Source organism: Aegilops tauschii, chromosome 3, assembly GCF_002575655.3.
Source record: "Aegilops tauschii subsp. strangulata cultivar AL8/78 chromosome 3, Aet v6.0, whole genome shotgun sequence".
In the NCBI taxonomy this organism is placed as follows: Eukaryota; Viridiplantae; Streptophyta; class Magnoliopsida; order Poales; family Poaceae; genus Aegilops; species Aegilops tauschii.
In genome coordinates this window covers 265,001,330-265,024,245 of record NC_053037.3, presented here as the reverse complement: position 1 = coordinate 265,024,245, position 22,916 = coordinate 265,001,330, and the positions used below count along the sequence as shown (strand labels likewise).

Below are 22,916 nucleotides of genomic sequence, written 5' to 3'. Positions count from 1 at the left end.
AACCAAACTGCTTCCAGCTTTTCCACAACTGTAAGTTTACAGCAGCTATGTCGTAGCTTACAGGCAGCTTTTTCAGAATCTAGCAGCATACAATGACTTGAATATGTAGAGCTGAGGAGTAATCAGGAGTGCTGCTGTTTCAGAATCTAGCAGCATACAATGACTTGAATATGTAGAGCTGAGGAATAATCAGGAGTACCGCTTCAGCAGGAACAACTAAGCAGCAACATAATCAACTAAGGTTTGATTTGTCACCACATCATCAATTTCCTCAGTAAGCACCAAATTAGTTGAACAGAGCACAGAAAAACACATCCAGCAATATAACATGACAATTACCAGAAATTGTACAAGCGTGATGGTAAAAACTAATGATATGGAACACCAGCAGGAGTGAATGATGGAAAATAGTACCAGGTACAATAAACAATAATGATTGGATCAGCTACATGTCAGATCATATGATAATTACACACAGAAGACATTAATATCTTAGCCATACAAATATACAGAGTAACCTGATGTCCAGTTGCCACATTGATTTATGTCATGAATCAGGCATAGAATTCAGCACTTCTATATTGGGCGAACAGACAACCAAAGAGAAGATTTTGTAGTTGGATGTCACTCTACACTTCACAATTTTACACCCTTCATGTTTTGCTTTCCTTATAGAGTATTCACCATGGTGAATAAATCAAGACAACTCTGCTGCCCTGGTATACAGAAACTATGCTTGCAACATGTGATGCAAAGTACAACGAGTATTATCGCCTGAAAACAAACACCAAAGTGACCTGCGGTATATACAGCTTGAGAATTGCCCTGTGCCAGGCAGGTAACGAGGACCAAGGACTATTTGAGGTTCATATAGCTTCCACTAAACTATTCATATTTTCCTCACCACTTAATTATGGCATCATGTTGATGTGCATCTCATGAAACAAACAATCCATCACAACATTAAATCAACAAGCACTTTCACCAGGACAAACCATGCATAACAACACATCTCCTGTCTTGCTTGTTCTAGTCCTGATGTACTGTGGCAAACTCATTCTTTATCTGCACAAGCTTCACAGAACCATCGCCACCACACGAAACGAAACCATTAGTCAAGACATGGATATCTGTTACAGCAGCCTGCAATAAACATGCAGATGTATTAAAAAGAAAATTATGTCATGACATGACCAAAAGTCACCAACAAGGTTGTTAAAAATTATCTAATCTATTGATATAGCATACCCTAACAACACCACCAAAGCCCCTGGAGGTTGGTTGAAAAAAAGTGTGCCGCTCATGCAACTTCGGCCAATGAAAGACTAGCTGGGAATTTTTAGCATCCCAAAGCTTTACATCTCCATCTTTGCTTCCAGTCAAGAATAAGGTGGTATCTGGAATGGTCGATAGACTGGTGACACTCCCTGCAGATACAAGACAAGTGATAAGACAGAAAATCAACTTTAGAATTGATGAGTGTCATGGCAACGTGAGAGCTTACCTAAATGAGCCTTCGGTATATGCCAAATCATCCCACGGGAGCTACCCCCAGCAGAAGTTTTGTGATGCTTACTCTTTCCAGTAGAAACGAACCGGAAATCATGCAATGCCACATCTCCACTTTTCCCACCAGTTACAATCAGCGGTGAGATGGATCCACAGCCTATGTTGTTGTCGAACACAGAAAGAGAACGGGCTCCTCCTACAAGATGAAGTCCATGGTCAGCCATCCCTGCTATATCTATAGAAAAAAGTGCACCATAACCTTCAACTATTGCGAGTTCACATTCAACCTTTAATTCGTAAACCGTTTATTTTAAACCCTGGTCTATGAAATCTAGTCACTTCACCCTCTTGATCCAACCTTAGGTGGTTTCTTGCTGACCTGAATGCCTCGTGGCAGAGAGCACAACTTATCCACATGATCCTCCCTCCCAGTCACTTTACCCCCTTGATCCCTTCTCAGGTGGTTTGGTGCTGACGCGAATGCGGCGTGGCAGACAGACAGCCTCCCTCCCATGGCACCATCTCTCTTCTCACTTTCTCCCAGTTGTCTCTTGAAAACAAAAACTTTCTCCCAGTTGATGTCTCTTGAAAACAAAAACTTTCCCGCAGTTGAGCCTCAAATCCCTAACACTGGGAGCCCTAGCCAGTGGCGGCAACCAAGAAGTCCCAAGTGGTGGAACACAGGCCTGATGAGCACGAGGGGTCTGCACCTCCAATTCTTCCGTGATGAGCGCAAGGTGTTCTCCGCATCCACAGGCCTGATGAGCATGGTGGTTGGTGACGGAGCATCTGCCTTATTCTGGGAGAAATGTTGGTTGGATGGTCGTGACATTTCTTGTTTGGGCATGAGCTCCTTCTGGTGTCAAGGCGCACTAGGAAACGGTGGACCGTCAGGAAGGTCTTCACCGACCGTCGTACGATACTGGACATCCGGGGTGTGTGTGTGTGTTGGGGGGGGGGGGGGGGGGGGGGCGGCTACGGCTAAGCCCGCTGTCCCTTCAGAAGTACATCCAGGTTTTTTGGTGAATGGTGAGCGGGGTGTTGCTTTCGGCCTCGCCGGACGTCCTCCTGTGGCGTTGGACCCTGGACGGATAGTACACCAAGAGCTGATACAATACTCTTGAACTGGAAGCCTTGGGCTCCCCCAGGGTCAACTTCTTCGTGTGGCTTGCCTGTCAAGATCGTTGCTGGACCGCTGAGGGACTGGTAAGACGAAGCTTGCAAGATGCACCTAGCTGTGTGCTTTGCGACCAGTCGGAGGAGACGATGGCGCACCTTCTCACTGGCTGCTCTTTTTGATGCACCATGTGGCATTAGGTGCTCTCTTGGATCCGATCAACGACCTCCCCACCCCCAGCAGGTGATGATTTTGTGGACTGGTGGCAACAAGCGTGCTAGGAAGGGCATATCCTCGATCATCATGTTGGTGGCATGGTGCGTTTGGAAGCATGGTAACGTGGTCATCTTCGACAACACTCAGCTCAGCATAGCCCGCCTCCTTGACACTATCAAGGCAGAGACTAGGCAATGGGCAACGGCAGGTGCGAGAGGTCTTGCGGCGTTGCTACCGTTGGGGGCGGTACCTACCATTTATTGGCGGGGTGTTGTAATTAGGGGTGTCGCCCGTCTTTGGGTCCCAGGGTTATTGAAGCAACACAAGGTTGTGGAGGAACAATTCCATCTTGCTGCTACAAAGTGTAAAACACTGGTGAGAAGGAACTATTTCAACATGGCAGCAGGAGTTCAATCCAAAACTCCTAAAGCACAAGATCTAGTCCAAGATCTTAGATAAGAACACCAAGTTCTATTATGGGTACATAGGCTGAGTTACAAACTAGAGGTGCAGACCTCTATTTATAGGGCTTTGGGAAGCCATCACATCTCAACTTCTACTTATAGCTAGAAGACTCTAGAAAACATTATTAAGGTTCAGCTTCTACTCATAGCTAGAAGACTCGAGAAACATTATCTATAGGATAAGAAAGCAAATGCAACCTATGAATTAAGGACCAACTTATCTAGAATGGAGTAGAAGCGTGTAGAATAACTCGAAACAAATTTGACTTCTGATTTCTGTATTATTCCTCGTCACCCATGACGCCACCTCCGTGTCTCGGGCCTTCCTTCCCAGCGACGGCGTGCCCTCGGTGCATCCACTCACCAACAGCACATACGGTACCCCCATCTCTAGCGGGGTAATCGCCACCCACCCGCCTACCAGCAGCAGCAACCGCAAATCACTGCCCCCTTTGTCGTCTTCACAACCCCACCTGCCAACTTCACACGCCGTTATGACCGCACCCCCTTCGCAACCCATCTATGGATCCACCCTGCCCATCACCTCCCTTCAGCCCCTGCCTAACCATCACCACAGCTCAAGTTAGGGATCCATCGTGCCCCGCTTCCACAAGCTCGACTTCCCAACATGTGATGGCTTGGTTGGCCCTCTCGGTTGGCTCAATAGGTGCGAGCAATTTTTTCGTGGGCTGCGCACGGACAAGGCTGACAAGGTCTGGACGGCAGCCTGCCACCTCACCGATGACACTCAATTCTGGTACTTACAGCTTGAGCGCAACTTCGGCATGCTGACATGGTAGTGGTTCAACTTGGGCAGTTCGCGCATCTGCCGTTCACTTCCTCAGTTGCTGACTACAGCAGCAGATTTCTAGCCCTCGTGTGCCACAACAATGAGCCGTTAACATTGACCCAGTTTCTCTGCATAACAAGGCGGCTCGAGGGTCTTCATGTTGACATCGAGCTTCAACGATCGTCTGACCTCATGAGCAGTGGCATTTCCTTCCAACGACGTCTGGACACCAGCCTCATGTGGTCAACACAACTCTGGCACCTTCCACGACAGCACCACTAGCAACTGTTCTGCCGTCAACCACACAGCACGTTCATCACCTCAACCCATCGTTGGGGCCTTTGCTTCAACTACTACGAGATTTATGTCCGGGGTCACCGGTGCGCACGACTCTTCTTCATCGATGCAGGCGACTTCGACCAGGACAGGTCCGCAACTGCTAGCACCAAAGACCCATGGGAGTCAATTGAACAGTTACAGCTTGCAGAAGCTGTTTTTCGAGAAGGGGGGAGATGTTATGTGGGCCAACCCATCAAACCTGGAGTCTTATGGCTTCAGAGTCCTAGTTGATTAAGTAAGTTTGTTAGGAAAGGGTCCAGCCAGTTTAGAGATCGTATTAGAGTTTGAATAGACTTACCGGCTTGTCGGTCAAGTCTTGTCTACTATATATAGGGGCCGACCCCTCTCAATAAAGTAGAGAAGAATATTGTCGTTTACTTTTATCTACTTTGCAGTAATTAGGATTATGTCACTAGTAGATCCTATCAGTAGCTTAGAAAAGATTATTGTCATTTTGTCATGCTCTTTTTCTTTTCTTGGTGTTTTATTTGTTTTCACCCTTTGTGGTGTTGTGCACTTTTGTGCCTTCTCAGCGTTTTTTAAACTTAAAATGACATGGATTATGGTGCATTCTCAATTAAAAAATTAATGGCGTCCAGTTCAGCGGTTCTTTTTACAGATTTACGAGATCAATAGTACTATTTTTGTAGATGGCCGTTTCTTAGTATGTGCTCCATTTCTACTTTCTATAATAAAAAGGGCAGCCCGGTACACATAGCTCTCACTTGCGCAGGGTCCGGGGAAGGGTCCGGCCACTTTGGGTCTATAGTACGCAGCCTTTCCCTACATTTCTGCAAGAGGCTGCTTCTAGGACTCGAACCCGTGACCACCTCATGGTCACAAGGCAACAGCTTTACCGCTGCGCCAGGGCTCCCCTTCTCTACTTTCTAGAATAGACTAGTATTAATATTTTTTAACTTCAACACTTAGGACAGATGTCGCATTTTTTAAACTTAGGACTGCTATAGATATTAGTATTCTACTATAAAAATATTCCAAGTAAAAAGCTAGAATGGACTTTTTTTAATTCACCTTCATGACACACAATAGAAGTTTGACAAGTGGCTGGTGGAGCTAGCATATCCAAGATAACAACATTTGCGCCATTTGAATTGCATCCAGCTGCAGTAAGAACAGATCCACTTGCATCCACATACGCAACATCACTGTCATCAATAAAAAAATAAAATAAGATACAGCATAACTGTATCAAGTCGTTGCAAGTAGTTACATGAACAAGTTCAGTCCACATACGAAGCATGGCTGTTAAAGCACAAGGATGACTCTGTAGGATGGACATTGCTTCTTCCACCCACCTCAACTTGCCATGTACAAATTGTACCATCTAATGCAGCAGTTGCAAACCGCTGCCCGTAATAATCAAATTGAACAGCCGATATGGAAGCAAGTGCATAAGGTGGTGGAATATTAGCAGCAGGGAGAACACCATATGTAGCTCTTGCACTATCTTTACCAAACTGTAACAGCCAAAGCACGAAAGTTATCAGTGGATAATTAAACACGGGACCATATCTAGTTCACACCACTACAGGTAATGATATGATAACCCTTTCAATCGACCCAGCAAAATAGTGAAATATCTAGCTATTCAGCAAAGTCAACCATTTTGTTTCTTTATCCTCATGTTTGGAAACAAAATTATATTTATTGAGCAAGATCTTTTTATGTATAATATAAGGGTGGGTATACATTAAAGAATCTGAAAATTTATACAGCAAAATAGCAGACAAAGTGCATAGTGGGCACAATCTCCAAAGGTACAGTGCTTATAATGTACTCCCTCCGATCCAAAAAAAAAGTGTTGCGGTTTTAGTTTAAATTTGAACTAAAACCACGACACTTAAACTAAAACCACGACACTTTTTTTTGGATCGGAGGGAGTAGTAAATATATGTTTTTACATTCTACAAAGTCTACATAGAAAATTCTCCATTTGTACCCTCCCATTTTGCCTTATAAAATATTTGTTCCTTCGTGGACAACTAAAAGCTTTCCTCTAATCAAGATATGGGAGTAGGGGGAGGGGGGTGCTTTTTGAACTAGGGAAAGTAGATCTAACCGAAAATGGCAAAGAGTCGTATTTATAATAAGATTTTGTTTTAAAATGTTCCAGACATACATTTCTCGATTTAAATTACTGCAAGATGTACTAACTACAGATCTAGATAACATCAAATGCCAGGCAGTCTATACATAAGCCCTATCGAAATAACTGACGTGGTTTTAGTTCAAAACCATGTCAGTTATTTCCGAGCGGAGGGAATACATGTTATGTCTCCAAGATAATATAAATTCTTCTTTTTTTTCTCGAACACGCAAGAGAGCTACGCATTATTATATTTATATTAAGAAAAAGGAGTCTTAGAAGACTCATAAGGCCCGTTAGGGCAGGGACAAAAGATCACCAAGAAAGATAAAACTATGAGCACGACCCATAACAGAACTCTGGCCAAATTTCCCAGAGCCCTTTGGGCCTCGTCCCTAATGTTCTATATAATCGAAATAAGGCTAATTAGGGCCCCCTCAAAAACACATTCATTCCTATGCTTCCATATCCACCAAGCTACCAACACAACCGAAGTGCCAAAACCCCTGCGGTATTGTCTATCAACTTGCTTGTTGCTTGGCGCCACCAAACAGTAAAAACAAGATCATCTGGCCCCCGTGTACGCTATTGCAGAGCAACCAAGGAAAACGCAGAGAACCATACTTCTCTTGAGAACACACACGCAGTGAGCAGATGTTGTATGGCTTATCTCCTGATCACAGAGCGCATTTTTCCGGGTGGTCAAGACCACGGCGAGTCAAAAAATCAGCAGTCCAGAAACGATTTAGTGAGGCCAACCAAATAAAGAATCTGCAGCGAGTGGAGCCCAAGTTTTCAAAATTTTCATCCATGGCTCAAAATCAGCATCCCCTAAGAGGAAGCTTTCCCGAAGATGGCGGCCAAATATGCTGATCCTAAAACCCAGAAGATTAACATCAGATAAGATTTCCCATAACTGAAGATATTCCAACGACGCCTCCGTTGACAGACCACCTCTAATGTCATGGATCCTAGTAGCATCAGTTAGTGCTTCATGTACTGTTCTTCTACTTATCACTATAATGTGGTGCAAGATCTGACAGGGATTGCCAATGCAACCATGTGTCACACCAAGAGTGTTATGCTGCTATCACCAACAATAGAAATGACCAAGATGGAGAACATTGCAACCGAATTAGGATGTACTTGAAGTTCAAGATCAGCCCATGGACGATCGGGTTGTCTTTTCAAGCCATAGAAACCTCATTTTCAGTGCTCATCCAAGCACCTCCAAATCAAGACTCCACCTACAAAGCATGGATACGGCAGAATCTGCCGATTTGCCGTCCTAGTTCGGCGGGATACGGCGACACGCCGGGATACGCCGGGATACACGTATCCCGCAGTATTCCATGATTTCCGAATTAAAAAAATAGAAAAAAGCATGGATATGGCTGGGATACGTTGGGGGACTCGGGAGGCCCAATAATAGCCTCGGCCCAATACAAACCCTCGTACGCACGCACGCCACATAACGAACGACCTGCTCCTAACCAGCAGCGAACGCACCGCCGCCGCCGCCGCCCTCTGGACTCAACCACCGCCCCCAGCAGCTTCTCCTCCCGGCGGCAACCACGCTCGAGCAGGTAACCCCAAGGCCAGCAGCCTCTCCTCAACCTCTTCATCTTTGCGACATGATTTCCTTCAATTGAGAGGCTGCTAATTGCTTCCCCATGTTGTGCTCGCTTGAATGATTTCTACTTGTTTCTAGGGGGCATGGCATCAGGGAGCGCCACCCCCGGGGCCACTCGTCCGTGGGTGAGATCAAAGGACAGCCTGGTCCCTGGTGTTCGTAGATACGAAGTATCCTCTGTGGGATCCAGACCCAGCAGTTTCTCATTGTTTTTTCTGTTTTGACTCTGGATATTTCTTATTTATTTTGTATATACACACCGTATCCCCGAATGGCTGTTTTTGAAAAATGCCGTATCCCGTGTCACCGTATGCGTATCCCCGTCTTTCCGTCCCCGTGTCCGTGCTTTTTAGGACTCCACAACCCTCCAAGATAATATAGATTCTTGAATGGACATTTGTAGTTGTGTTAGCTATTTAATTTCATGATCCTTAGCCCATAAGATTTACATCATATAAAGAAAAAAGAGAAATATAAAATCGCTGATTGCGTGCGGACAAATGACTAGAAGAAAGAAAAAAGGGAGAACTAACTGCCATGCCCATAAAACCAAGCATCCATAGACCCACACTGGCAAGTAATAACCAATCAAGCGTGGCGTAATTGACAATTTCCCGTAATACTTACCTCCCATAAATACACATGTGTATTGCTTGACCCCACTAGCAACAATGGCAAAGAGGGATGGCGTGATAGTGCTCTTGAATGGATATTCTCAAGGGTTGCTGGAGGATCAACAAAATCCTCAAATTCGTCGGGTTCGCCCCACCCAAACCCTGATGCCCCAATACCAGCATAACCTGGAATTCCAAATGCTCCACCCCCAGTTAAGTCTCTTCCAGGTTTCGCCAAAGAACCTACACCAATATTTGCCCCATCTGAACCAAGATGAGATCCTCTTCTTCTGCCAGGACCAACACTAGGTGAAATAAGAGTTGCAGCAGGTGTAGTTTCAGAACAAGCCCAACCATCTGATGGCCACTCAGATCCTGACCAAATATACTCTGCTGATTTCTTATCCTGTTGATTACCATACCAGTTGAAAAAAACAAGACCCTGAAAAATGGATGACCTTAGTCAAACAAAATTGATGCGGTGACGCAACTACACATGACTTAAGGAGACAAAAAGTCCACATACAGCATTACAAACAATAATGTCGAACATCTTGGGACCAGTTGTTACTTGCAGCCCAGCTCTTACAATAGGTTTGAAGATATACATTTAGTTCAAAAAATACTAGAAAAATAATACAAGAACCAAAATATTATTATTTTATAACAATACATCATATCGGGGAGGCAAATAAGGTCAGCAATCATAGCATCATGACTAAGGAATGAGAAAAAGGTTGAGCAATTACTCATAATTTGAAAAGAGGGGTTGTAAAGGGCAATTAGCAATGTGTGATTAAGGGACTAAATGTGCAACGCAGTTGTTATACATTCAACTTAATTTGTTTGTCATCAGATTATATCGGATGGCTAAGATGGTTTGTGTCAAACCTGACCCATATTTTTTATTGATATAAGAATATAGATATTAAAGAGTACTCATTAATTGCAGTCTAAGGAGATCATAGAGATAAAAGCATCATCAAGAACATGTTTTCTGCATCATCTGTAAAAAATCCTAGTCCTCATCCACAAAACGAAAGAAACACCTGCTAGTTTGGCTCATTCAGATCAAAGCACAAAAGCTAGGCATGGCCTGCTAGTTTGACCAAGTCTTTAGAAAAATTTAGTAACATCTAGAAAACCAAGTTAGTCTCATGAGATTCTTAAAAAATGTATGTTCATACTAATATGTCTTTGGTGTTGTATAGATCTACCATTTTTATAGAGTTGCTCAAAATTAAACAAGTTTGACTTAGGACAAACCTAGAACTTCAACTAATTTGGAACAGATGGAGTAGTGAATGGTTCAAAAACAATACCTTTCGGTTGGTAGCAATAGCAGCATGTTGCTCATTGGTTGAGTCGAGACATATTGCCTGCGCCATTGCAAAAGATTAAAATGCAATGCACGAAAGAAAGCAAAGAATGAGTCATCTCAAGGGAAAAAAAAGTCATTAGGCTTGACAGTGAATACCTCAAGAAGTTCCCCATTTCTCCTTAGAAGTTCCTTTGGGCTTTGAAAGCCTTTTTCTTCGATCAGGCATTTCCTTTTAGGTTCAAGAGAGGTTTCCACATCAGAAGAAGCCTTGTCAACAAATCCACGCCCTTTCTCATTGTCCTTGGAGCTAACACTGCATTTATTTTCTCCTCCATTACTTTGAGTAGAATCGTTTTCACACTCAACTTTTGTACTTTCAACCATATTCTTCCAAGATCTACTGAGCTTTGTGTTGTTTAACGGAAAGCAATTCACGTCTTCATTCACAAATGCTGCACATATATCCACAGAGTTAGCAGATATTTCCCACAAAACATGAAACAACACCTCCATGTTCTCAGTGTTTGTGCCCTGAGCTATATATGCGAGCTGATCACGGCTAGTCTTGTTGGACCTTGGCTGAGACGACATATATTCTAACCAGAAAAGCACACTCGGATGTAAATTATTTGATAATTTGTCTCTGAAAAATGATGCATGGAGTCTTACTAATGAAGACGACACAAATTGCAGGGAATCAATAACAAACTTTGCAGCAACTGAAGAGGCAAGACCCTTAAATTCCTTCACGTCACTTGTACAAGCTTCACATTCAAGTTTCTCGTTTCCAATGAACTCTTTTAAGAGATGTTTCATAAAGGATGACAATCCAATCCACAAGGAAGCACCTATCAAATGCCACTTTTCATCAATTGAAAGACTTGAATCCTCACTTCCTCCTGGTTGTCTCTTGTCCAATGAACCATTGGGCATTACTGCCTCTGTGTTAATTGATATACCATGACTTTTATGGTGCGCAGCTTGCATCAATCGGTCTAATAATACTTGAAATGACTCATCATTCGCAGAAGCACCTAACACTGGATTGCTCATGATAAGTAATGCCTTTATGTCATGGCATAGCCACGAAACAGAAAAGGCTATGTTGTAATCAAGGAGATCAATAACAGTAGATATGGCTGATGTCTTGTCCAATGCAGAAGTTCTACTGAGGTCATGTTTCAGGAGTAGCCTGCTAGTACTCAGATAATGTGATAAAGTTGCTATAATATATTTCATGTTTTCCAAAGGTGTACATGCAGTAATATTGGTGAGGTCTGTATTAAGAACAGAACAGATGAAGCAGCAGGAGACAACATATCGAGTAAGAAATTTAAAACTCTCCTTGCATGACACCAACAACAGATAGTCAATCGAACGGGAAGCGCAACCTTCAAGACAATGACTATTAGTTCCACCATCTGGTGATCTACAAACTGATAGCAGAACATGTGCAAGAAATAATAAACCATCATGAGAACAGGAGGTAAGGATCTGCAATGTAACAGAAGCGGAATTTAGGATGGTTTGTACGAAAGGCTCTGTAAAAATAAAAAAGTAAAAGAAGCTGCTATCTCCTGATGTTACCTTCTCAGCTACATCATAAAACTGAAGTGAGAACCTTTTATCAAATATGGATATTGCAGCACTAACATCACGCGCAAGTTCCTCGATGCCATGGCTGTTGTGCTCTTTAAGGACCTTATCTTTAGCTAATGGTAGACCGCAATGTGCACAGAGAAAGTGATTTCTCAGCATGCGTGACAAATAATTTGAAGCCATGGTTACTTTGAGTTCTGATTCAACATCATCAACGACAGATGATGAAAGCCAATTGGAAGAAGCATTGAAAGGTTTTAGTATTCCATCAAGAATCTTGTCATCTGCACCATGTTGTGAGCTGGTGCCGTCCTTCTCAACTATGCTCGATTTACAAGATAGGCATTCAAGTGCTTCAAGCTAATGAGCAAAAAAAATAACAAGATTAAGTGTAATGCAAAACAGCAGCAAGGACAACTCAGCTGCTAAGAGATTATACTTACAGGTAGTCCACATCTGTTTAAGGCACATGCAGCCAGTGCAAATGAAAGCTTAGACAATTTTGCAGATAGAGCTTCACCAGCACAGTTTCTGAAACTATTTTTCGTTGATAGGATTGCACAATACTGACCCAATTCTGGGTCTGCAAACACATTCTGACCACCATGAGTGTCGGATTCATCAAACAGTAACTTGGGATGGCAGCCAAATAATTTACTGACAGACTGGGAGTAGTTCCCTAGCATCCACTGAAGATTTAAATGAAATTTAGTTAAGAAGCTTAAGGGTCCACTCTGTACTCGTCATAAACTATTTTGATTTTCAAAACAAAAAAAGGGAAAAGAAAAAGGCAGACATATAACATACTTCAAGCAGGCTTGAAAGCCAGTGGTCTCCTTTCTCAACTGCATCAGGGAGCAGCACATTTGAAATGAGGTTACGCTCCAAGGGCCCTCCAGATCCCTCAACAAGCCGACAAATTACCATAGCAAGCTGTTCATCTTGAAGGTTCTTCGCACAAACATTGATGGCAGAGGAAGTATCACCTCCAAGCACGAAAAATGCTATAGCAAGCTCCCATTGATGCCTTCCCAGTAGTACATAAGCATTTTTAAGAGCAGCGGCTTTGTTTTTTTCTTCCTAGATAAATTTATCTGAATAAGTACGATGTAGTGATATAATTCACTTTGCAACACAAAGCATTACTGTAAAATGCATGAAATTCCTTCTGGCCGTGTTTGATGCGCATTTCTCTTAAAAATATGGCACTGCCAGTATAGTGATAAAGATATGAAGTGTGGCAAAAACTGATCATTTGAGATGTCAGGACTAGCAACTACTCCATCAGTCCTAAAATTCAAGGCATATTTTGATTTGTTACACAAATTTGAACTATTGAACTAAAACCACGACAAGAATTATGGAACGGAGGGAGTACTTTGTTATATGTGGTTTATGTGACATGAAATTGACACCACTAGAATTGTATTAAAATACTTATGATGTGATTTTTAATCTCATAAACCATATATTAATAGAGTAATCATTGATCAAAACCTTATGATACTGAATCAACATATGCCTTACATGTTGGAGTATTACTTTCTGAAAGACTTCACTATGTGCAAGTTCACATTTGCAACTATTGTATTAATAGGCATGACCGCATAGTTGAAGCTGTCAATAGATTGAACCATACTATACACTGATGTACCTGGAAGTTCCTGCAGAGAAACTCATACAGACGTTTATCCTTCTCATTTCTGCTGACCTTGAAAAGGCCAACTAATACTTTTATTCTGTTTAATGCTATATAGAGCAGAGCACAATCCTTGGGATCCTTGCTTTTAAGATACTGCAACCTTGCCAACTTCTCCATCTACAATTTCAGACATATCACATTACCTAATAAGCACAGGTGATTATCCAGATAACTGCAAATGTAAACAATGTTCATTATGGTGTCCATACATATGGCAGGAAAAAAAATAGACAGAAGATCCGTCAATACTTGTTACCTAGAATCTGGACGCAGAACACTACAACAATGACAATGTTTCAGCAGTAGAGAACATCAGCCATCAAATGTGCCACATTTGATGCCTTGGTCAAAAAGAATATCGGGATTAAATATAAACCGCAGCACTGAATATATTCTTTTGAAAAAACATAGGGAATCATCTTGTGTAGGATACTACTATTGGTCAAAGAAAATCTATGTTAACTCAAAGTCCCAAACTTTGTAAATGCAATCAGTTCTAGCTGAGCAGTGCTTTGCTACTAATTATGCTGCCCTAGAAAGTCAAGTTAACATCGTCCTGGGATCAACCGTTTGATGCTCTCGGCTGAGCTCCTTCCAAGCATGTGTGACACCTTCGTGTGGTCGTGATCAGCCTGCAACCTGAGCTCGGCTCCTAAGCCACGCTTGGTTGAGCTTCTTTGAGACCCGCGTCATATTCCATTCTTGTTAGAAATTTTTTATTATGAAAATTTAAGTTATTTATATTTAGTATTCATTTCATTTGGATTGTTTCTATTTAAATCCAAACTGTTTGTTTTGTTAACAGAGGATTTTTAGGGATGTAAGAGGGAGATACACTACAAACTGGTAAACAGAACTTTCAGTGATTGATAGAATGATACCGGAACTACATCCTATCATTGCCGTGTTAGTCAACTGTGACATTTGCTGTTAGCGAAAACTTATGAGAACCTAAATACTAGTTCTGAAATATCTGATTGCTGAGAAAGATATTTCCATACCCTGGTCCTTAGCTGGGACACATTCGTATACCATAATCCCATACCGAGGTTTTGCATCTCTAACCAAGTCGATTCTGCTGGAAGAACATAATCAAGTAGATCATCCTGACAATCAGATTGGAAGGCCCATGCAATGGAAGCAGAATCAAGATGGCACCCTTCAGCACTAGATGAATCTCCAGATCTCCTAGGCACATATAGGCGTTGGAACTGCACAGCAATCCAGAACCTTAAGAGAAATGCAATCATCAATTAACATGACTTCTCAACAACAAGAAAAGCAGAAAAGGTAGCGGCATTTTTTTTGTCTAACTTTTGACAATGCCTAGATTGCAGTAAATAGAAAAATATACCAACACAATTTTACAAGCTAGGAGTTATCTTACCTTCGCCCTGCTTCATCAAGGGTTTTATAGGGAGAAGCACGGTTCTGATCAGTAATTTCACCCAAAAGATCAGAAACTGCATGTATCTGTATTTTTTCAGTGTCACTTATTGCAAACATGCCAAAGTTCTTATCAAGGAGCTGACTTATCTCTGACCTTTCAGATGCACTAGTGGTGGTATTGATACCTAACTTACTCGTCATGTAAGAAAATGAATTTGATGGTGACAGCAAGTTGAAGGCTGTGCTACTTCCGTTCTCACCCCACAGTAATCCTTTGCTAGAAATATCGCTTGACGGTGTATGCGTAAAGTACCGCGACAAAGGAAGTTCAGGGATATTCTGGCATGATTTACTGCATGAACTACAGTCCAACAAGGTGTTTAATGTTGTACTTGCTTTCATGGATTCAACAAGATGCTGCAGAATGCCATCTGCACGTTTCCATTCACCTGTGCACAAACAACAATAAAGAGTTAATTCCATTGCCTAATTTCATAAAGTTAAAAAGATGCTGTGGTTCAATTGAAAAATCAAATTCTGCAAGTTTACTGACAATACTGTGAGCAGAAATCAGGAATGAACGTGGACTTCTATCAGGGCAAATCATTAGGGCATCTCCGCCGCGGATCACCAAATCGCCCGTAAATGTCCAGACCGGACTGTCCGGACATTTTTTGCCATGCAACGGCGGTCACCAAAAAATGTCCGGACCGGTCCGGATGTCCGAAATCCCGCAGACCGGCATGGCGGCACCAAACGAACCGGAGACTTGCGGGAATCCGGACGTCCGCCACGTCGGACTCTGACACGCCCGACCCACCCAAAACCAAGGCGAAGCCAGCGCATTTGGGAATTCCCACTTTCCCACCACTGTTTCCACACAAAAGCCCGCCCTTTCCACTGCCTCCACCCCGATCTACACCTCCCTCCCCACCGTTCGGTCGTCCGCGGCCGGAGGAGTTGACTGGAACAATAGACATTTCGCCGGAGCCGGAGGATCTGAGGGTGGTGGCCGCCAGCAAGGCCGCTCCCGTGGAACACAACGCCCGCCACTACAAGGCGAAGAAGAAGGCCGATCAGGGCAGACCTCTCCGGCAAAGCGTGCCGCCAGGCTGGTGCCACACGGACAATCGCCGCCCTAGCCATCCCAGCTGAATACGCCTACTACTACGCCTCCCACCATCTCGGTCCGGCCGACACGCAGCAATCGCCGCACCAATCCGCGTCTTCCTTCACCTCCGGCCATCGAGTCCCGTTCACCATCGACCTAAACACCGATTACACCTTCACGGAGTCGCAGTCGTCGAGGCTTGTCCGGTTGCAGAGGCCGGTTGTGGAGCGCTCGGTCGTCGGTGCCCGGTCACTGTTTGGCAGAATGTCCCAACAAAGCGCAATCGCGACAAACGAGGAGATGATGAACATGATCCACGACGAAGGCGGCTACGAACAAACAAGTGGAGGACTCCCAGCCGGACAGCCGGACAACCAGCAAACGTGCACCCAGCAGCCGGACATGGATCCGGACAACCACTGGCTGCCATGTGCCAACCCAAAGAAGGATGAATTGTTGTGTGAGGCGTGGTTGGCCGCTAGTCTCAATGCGTTTCAGGGCACGGAGCAAAGGGGCATGGCGGTTTGGCAAAGCACGCATAATTGGTTTCCCGAGCAGGAAGCACTACAATCCCTACCGCACGGAGTGATCCATGAGTACAATCCGAAGCCACTCAACCATCAAATGTAAAACATTCAAGAGGTCGTCAACAAGTTTTGCGGCTTCTACAAACAAAGTGCAAAAAACGGTGGCCAAGTGGTGCAGCAATCCAAGATCTCGTAAGTTTTGTGGCTTGTTACTCTATGTGTTGGCTTTCATTGATTTCCTCAATGTTGCAATTTGTTGACCATCCATTGTCTTCCTTTGCTAGCTCGTACGTGTTAGCACATTATACCACAAGATGGAGAAGAAGCACTTCATCTATATGCATTGTTGGTTGTAGGGATGCAAATTTGGAACCTATGGGGTACCCTCCGACCCTTCTTAGTTCAACCAAATGAACTAAAATTTCAGAAGTGATGTGAGTTCTGAAAATTTAGTTCAATTAGTTGAACTAAGGAGGGTAGGAGGGTACCCTCAAGGTTCAAAATATGTATAACTAGTTGGTTAAAGTTGAATGGGCAAAGCAAGCGGATCACCTACATTCCCAATTCTGTCAAGACGGCATGGTCGATGAAGATGAAGGTGGTGATCCAGCCGTTCCAACACAAGAAGGGCTTGCTCCAACCAAGAAGGTAATTAGGAGCCGGAGGAGGAAGTGGGAAGAGAAGGAGAAGTGAGAAGGCATGGCGGCCAAGATGACGGAGAAGTTCGAGGACATCATGACGAAGGAGGAGGCAAGTGTCGCCGCAATGAGGTGAAGGAGGGGCCGAAGGCGGAGATCAAACTCCAAGAGAAGAGGTTTGGCATCTTCATGGACATGCAAGAAAAGAAAATCAAACTCCAAGAGAAGAAGCTTGAGATCAAGGCCGCTTCGGAGGACTCCAAAATGTGTTTTGTGAAGACGTCGGACTTGGATCTCTATGCGGCAAAGATTTTCCAAGCCTACCATGCGAGCATATTGCAACGCTTTGCGCAAACTGAGGAGGCCAAACCAGCCGAAGAGTGAGGTTTCTGCCACGGACAGACGAACTGGGAGCCCAAGGAGGGCTTTGGCACAGACAGCCGAACTGGCAACTTTTGGGATCGATTGGATGTAAAACTTATTGAACATCCAGTGCTTTTTGGTTGTGATTGCATATGTTTGCAACTATTAAACGTATGCTTAAATTGCTATTGATCTAGATATGCATGTCAAATGGAGTAGGCCGGAACAGGGGCGGACATTTGGTTCCTACAGTTGGATGGCCGTCGGACCAGGGGTGGACATTTGGTGCCTACGCTTGGATGGCCGCCACCCCTAAAACTGTGTGTGGACATTTGGTGATGTCCATTTTGGTGATCCGCGTTGGAGTTGCCCTTAAGACGGAAAATGCAATTGGTTAGCGGTTACAACATAAGTAATTGTGCTTGCCATTGTAGAACTTAGCAACATAGTTGCAACCCAGTTTGAAGAAGGCATAGGCGCATAGCTCAAAGAATGGCAAACCAACAAAGAGCCAAAGAATATTTATCATGATGTTATATGTCATATCTTTCTCAATTTGACCCCTTAAAATTGAAATTAAAATGTCAAAATTAAATCTAGCAAGGTCTAATTTGTATTGAGATACTACCTTTGTCTCATATAAGACGTTTTTGTAGGCTAAACTAACCTACAAAACGTCTTACATTTTGAGTCGGAGGTAGTACTTAATAAAAATTTCTCTAAGTCTACAATACTGAAACAGAAATTCACCCAAATCGTGTTACGCACTCATACAAACAGCAGTTCCGCCGTAAAAGGCACCATTTTATCACAATATCAAAAATGCAACTAAAATAGGTTTGCAGATGGAAGGGTTCAAAAGACTGTTAGGCACACATTTCAGGGAACCAACTATCCTCACCAAGGTCGTTTTGGCAAACCAGAGTGGACCAGTTTTTAACTGAATGGTTTTCTAACCCTGGGTGGAACTGATGCAAGTGATACAGTTGGCCAAGTTTATCCACTGTTTCAAATATCGGCCTACATTAAGTTAACTGCTACTCGGCACCTGAACGAATCGAATACCCCCTATTCGGCCAATTAACTAGGCCAGCCGATTAATCGGTCTGACAGCTGATAAAAGGCCGAAATTTTAGGTGGGGCCGATTAACTTGCAGAGGAGGCAAAGCTTATTTTGGCCTAAAATCTAGCATGTTTCCCTCCCTTCTCTCAGTCTCCTGCTCCTGCTCTTGGCGTTCTAGGTTTAGGGCTCCCTGCTACTGATTAGCTATATCCGCATTGCTGCTGTCCTCTCCTCTGCGTAGGCTTCTACCACTGCAAGTGCTCCATCTTTGAAAAGAAATTCGGGTGATATGGACTGGCCTAGGATATAAAGATATGTAAAAATTGTCCTTGTTACATTAGCGTGTACATTGGCATATTTAGACATTTAGTACATTACATGTTGCTATGTAGCCTAGGATATATAGCTATGGCCCTAGTTAACTAACGGTAAATGGGGCACTGATAAATTCAGTTAATAGGCCGATTCGCCAATTAATCCCTATTCACCCGACCGAGCAGCTACCAGTTACCAATATCCTGAACACTGAGTTTATCATTACAGTGGCTTTCAGTATGCAGTTTTATTTCAGCATTTTGGCATACTAACTAGGGCATAACCATTTTTAAGAGTCATGGCATGAATGTTTTAATAGAAATGGTAAAGTTCTCTTGATTAACTATATTCCGTACCACACTACACATTAAATGGCCTAAATCATAAATAACTACAGCCAAACTTTAAAAACATCTTGGAACCTACGAGGCATAGTAAGCATAAGAGCATGTAGGTGTAGCATATTTCCACTTACACAATCTCACTCTAACTCTCACAGGACAATGAGGATAGTTAAAGTTAACAATGGAAGCCAGTAATGGTTAACTTAGCAAGGCCTTGTGCAACAAATGTAGAATCCAGAGAAAAACATTAGAAATAAATTAGAATAGTCGACACCTGAATAAAGATGATGGATAAGTGCTCTTGGGTGATATGGCGCCAAAGGTCCACTCAGATTACTAGATATATCCAACAAGTTCCACAAACCATTAGAACAATGACTATTGTGTTGGCCTGGTAACAGCGTGCTATTGTTCTCGGTGGCCTCCGCGTTGCTGTAATTTTCAGATAACCCAGATTTACCAAAGATAGTTTCATTAACATGCACAGTACATGGCAACTTATCATGCACATCTGTGGCAGAACAAATGCCTTTCTGGGTAATACGTTCATTTGCTCCTCTTACTAACCATGAACTGAACAGTGAAAGATGATTGTTATGAACAAGCACTATTGACGCCTTTGGCCCCCAGCAGAAGCTGGCAACATCATGATGAGAATGAGCTAATGCAATACAACTCCAAAGATGCTTCTCTTCCAAATTTGCAGTGTGCAGCACATTCTGAAAGGAAGGATGCTTATGGGAATATATGTGCAACTTATTACGAAAACAGACCGCAAGTAAAAATCTACCATTGCCTAGAGATAGCCAATCTAAACCAACAACAGCGCTTTGAATCATTAGTGCATCTTCCAAGAGAAAACACCCATCTCCCATGAGTTTTACTGCTTCCCAGATATGAATGGATGTACTATTCTTCTGAACATTTCTGCCAACAGTAGCAACTCTACCACATCTGGATAGTGAAATTGCACTAATTGGTCCTGGATGAGCTCCAAACATGCCAACTAGCTCCCAGCTGTTGCTCCCTCTCCCAGTCTGCAAAGGGTTATCTGCACCAGACATCTTCCAAAGTTTAACAGTGCCATCAGAGTACCCAGTAGCAATATGATAACCTGGGGAAGTTGCAAAAGGTACATGCTGTTGTAGAGGTAATACAGTATTGTCCAGAGACATAACCGAAATGCAGGTGGGATATTGTCCATCCACGACAGTAGGGAAAACCGTAGAACCTTCATAAATAGCAGCTGCAAACATTTCACCATGGACGTAAGTAACATGTCTCCCTTGATCTGCAGTGGAAAGTGAGTTGGCAGAAAATTCACATAAACACCCCCTTCCTTCATGATGATTTTCTGAATGCAGGACTACTTTCCATGATAAAACTTGAAAGCTCTTCCTCCATACGCACACAATTAGGAAACTGTTGTTTAAAAATGACTTGTTACAGTTAGAAGCTAAAGGTATGGTATGAATGCTATCAGGTGGTTCTTCTGCATTGCTCCCTCCAAGGAAAGGAACTGTGAACATCTTGTGACATGAAACAACACCATCATTTGGAATTCTGACGACAACTAAATCAGCTCCATTTTCACCTCCCAGGACAAGAAACCTGTTATCATGGAAAACTGAAGGAGCCCAACAAAGACATGAATATTGCGCATCTGAAGAAATGTCACGCAGATCAAATTTGCACAGGAGCTTCCATGAAGGATAAGTGGGTGCATGCAAGGTCGATATGAGAGTTGATAAGGTTGAAAGAGACCATACAAATAGCATTCTGCTAGAATCCATAGAAACAGCTAGCTCTATCTCGCAGCTATATGGATGGACAGACACCTGTATGATACTACCCTTATGTCCAACTTGATTAATAGTCTTGGTTGAACAGCATGAGATGCTCTTAGAAGAATCGCATGAAACATGACTCCCAGAATCTGATGATAAACCAAAAGCCAGGCGAGACCAAATGAATGAATTATCAGGCAGCAAATGAAGCAAAGAGCATCTTGTGGGTGGGCCAGAACATATACTTCGTGATATTACAGTCTCAACAAAAATTGGTTGTACTGTAGATTTTGGGTTAATAGCAGATTCCTCCCAAGCCTGTGGTTCGCTCTGCTTCCATAGTGTAATCCGAGGGTACCTTGGTGGAGATACATCATCAAGACAATGAGCAGCCCAAAAATTGGTACAACGCCCAGGGCCAACACTGACCAGCCACTCACATTTGCCAACCTTGTTCTGCCAGGAATGACCTGAAAACAGCTTGAACTTAGCTTCTTCATCTCGTGATACAACACTGCCAGTTTCTACTGCCCATCTCACAGATATGTCAACTCCAAGCACTCCATTTAGAATGTTGTCCAACTCAATCACTGCAACGATGCTGAAAGATCTTCGCGAAGTAGGCTGCTTCTTCGACCTGGTCACCTCAGCCCCAGTCCATAGCCGAGCAGTTCCATCCAAGCAGCAGGTCATCAGGATCTCTCTCCTCACTTCAGATGGATCACCGACAGATAACGTCAAAGGCCTCCACTGGATCATGGAAACGGGCTGAGGATGCAGAAGCTCAACAGTCTCCAGACCCAATTTGGCATCATTCAGAAATACCAGCACAGGCACATTGCCCTCCACAGAAGCAGCAGCTGACGCCGCCACGACAGGGGCGTGGACGAAGTGGGTAGCAGAGACGAGGGACTGCGGCACCTGTGGTGTGGACCTCCAAGCAAGCTGCCAGGAGGATTGCACCCTGGCCCACATGGCAACGCCACCACCGACCACCACGATGCCGTCGCCGGAACCCGTCCAGGCGATGGCGGTGACCGTGAACGTCTCGGTGATGACCCATCTCAGGAGCCAACTGAATGAACCTGCCAGTTCCAATCTCCAAACAGTGAGCCGTGTGGCAACCACCTAAGTTAGTCAACGACGAGAACTGGACACGAGCCAGATGAACAGACCTGAGGAAGGTGAGGGCTGGAAAACGGAAACGGAGTTGCCGGACGCGGCGGCGAGCTCGCCTCTCCCGCGGCCGCACCAGGCGACGGCGGACACAGGGGTGTGGAGGTCGATGACTTGGCAGAAGAATGGGGATTCGTCTTCCACGGTGTCGCTTCCGCTGGTACGGGGAGGGGAGGGGAGGTGGGAGACGACGAGGAGGGAGCCCGCGGCGTAGGAGACCCAGGGGAGGCCGCCGAAGTCGGGGAGGAACGAGAGGGCGCGGTGGTCGGGAGTGGGCGCCGGAGGGATCAGATGCGGTGGATGGAGGGCGAGCGGGAGCTGCGGCAGCGGGTCTTGCTCCCCCATCGTGCAGGCTACTGCATCAGCGTCGGCGCTGGTGGTGGTGGTGTGGAGTTTGGATCCTCACCGGTTGCCGCGGCTGATTTGCCCTTTCGCAGCCTGCGGCCGCAGGGTCAGCAAATCCAAATCCTATTGACAGAAGTTCTTTTTTTCTTTTTTCTTTTTTTGAGATTTTCCTATTGACAGAAGTGTCCATGTCCACTAAGGCCAACTCCAACACGCGACCTTGTCATGTCCGCCCGTGTCCATTTTTGGTAAACAAACAAAGCAGGCCTTCCAACGCGCGGCTACAAACGGACCGTCATCCATTTTCTGTCTGCTTTCGACCCATTCCCGACTCAAGTTTGGGCCGAGTTTGCGGCCGAACAGACACGCGCGGACACGAGCGGCGCGCGCCCTTGTCCTGCCCTGGCCCGCCCGTCGGGGACACAAACCCCCCTTTACTCTTCTTCT

General features: G+C 44.2%; 1 protein-coding gene across 1 annotated transcript; it reads right to left on the bottom strand.

Moving 5' to 3' along the window:
• Positions 1-394: 394 nt before the first annotated feature.
• LOC109773076 (uncharacterized) lies at positions 395-22,595 on the bottom strand. The gene is made up of 16 exons (XM_020331776.4): positions 22,124-22,595; positions 19,436-22,033; positions 14,799-15,249; positions 14,413-14,641; positions 13,364-13,528; positions 12,517-12,789; positions 12,153-12,398; positions 11,698-12,069; positions 10,267-11,604; positions 10,112-10,168; positions 8,803-9,231; positions 5,690-5,913; positions 5,468-5,601; positions 1,505-1,705; positions 1,249-1,427; positions 395-1,143 (listed from the first exon to the last, which is right to left on the bottom strand). Exons 1-16 carry the CDS (start codon positions 22,467-22,469, stop codon positions 1,030-1,032), a joined length of 7,356 nt encoding a protein of 2,451 aa, XP_020187365.1. The 5' UTR covers positions 22,470-22,595; the 3' UTR covers positions 395-1,029.
• Positions 22,596-22,916: the final 321 nt, after the last annotated feature.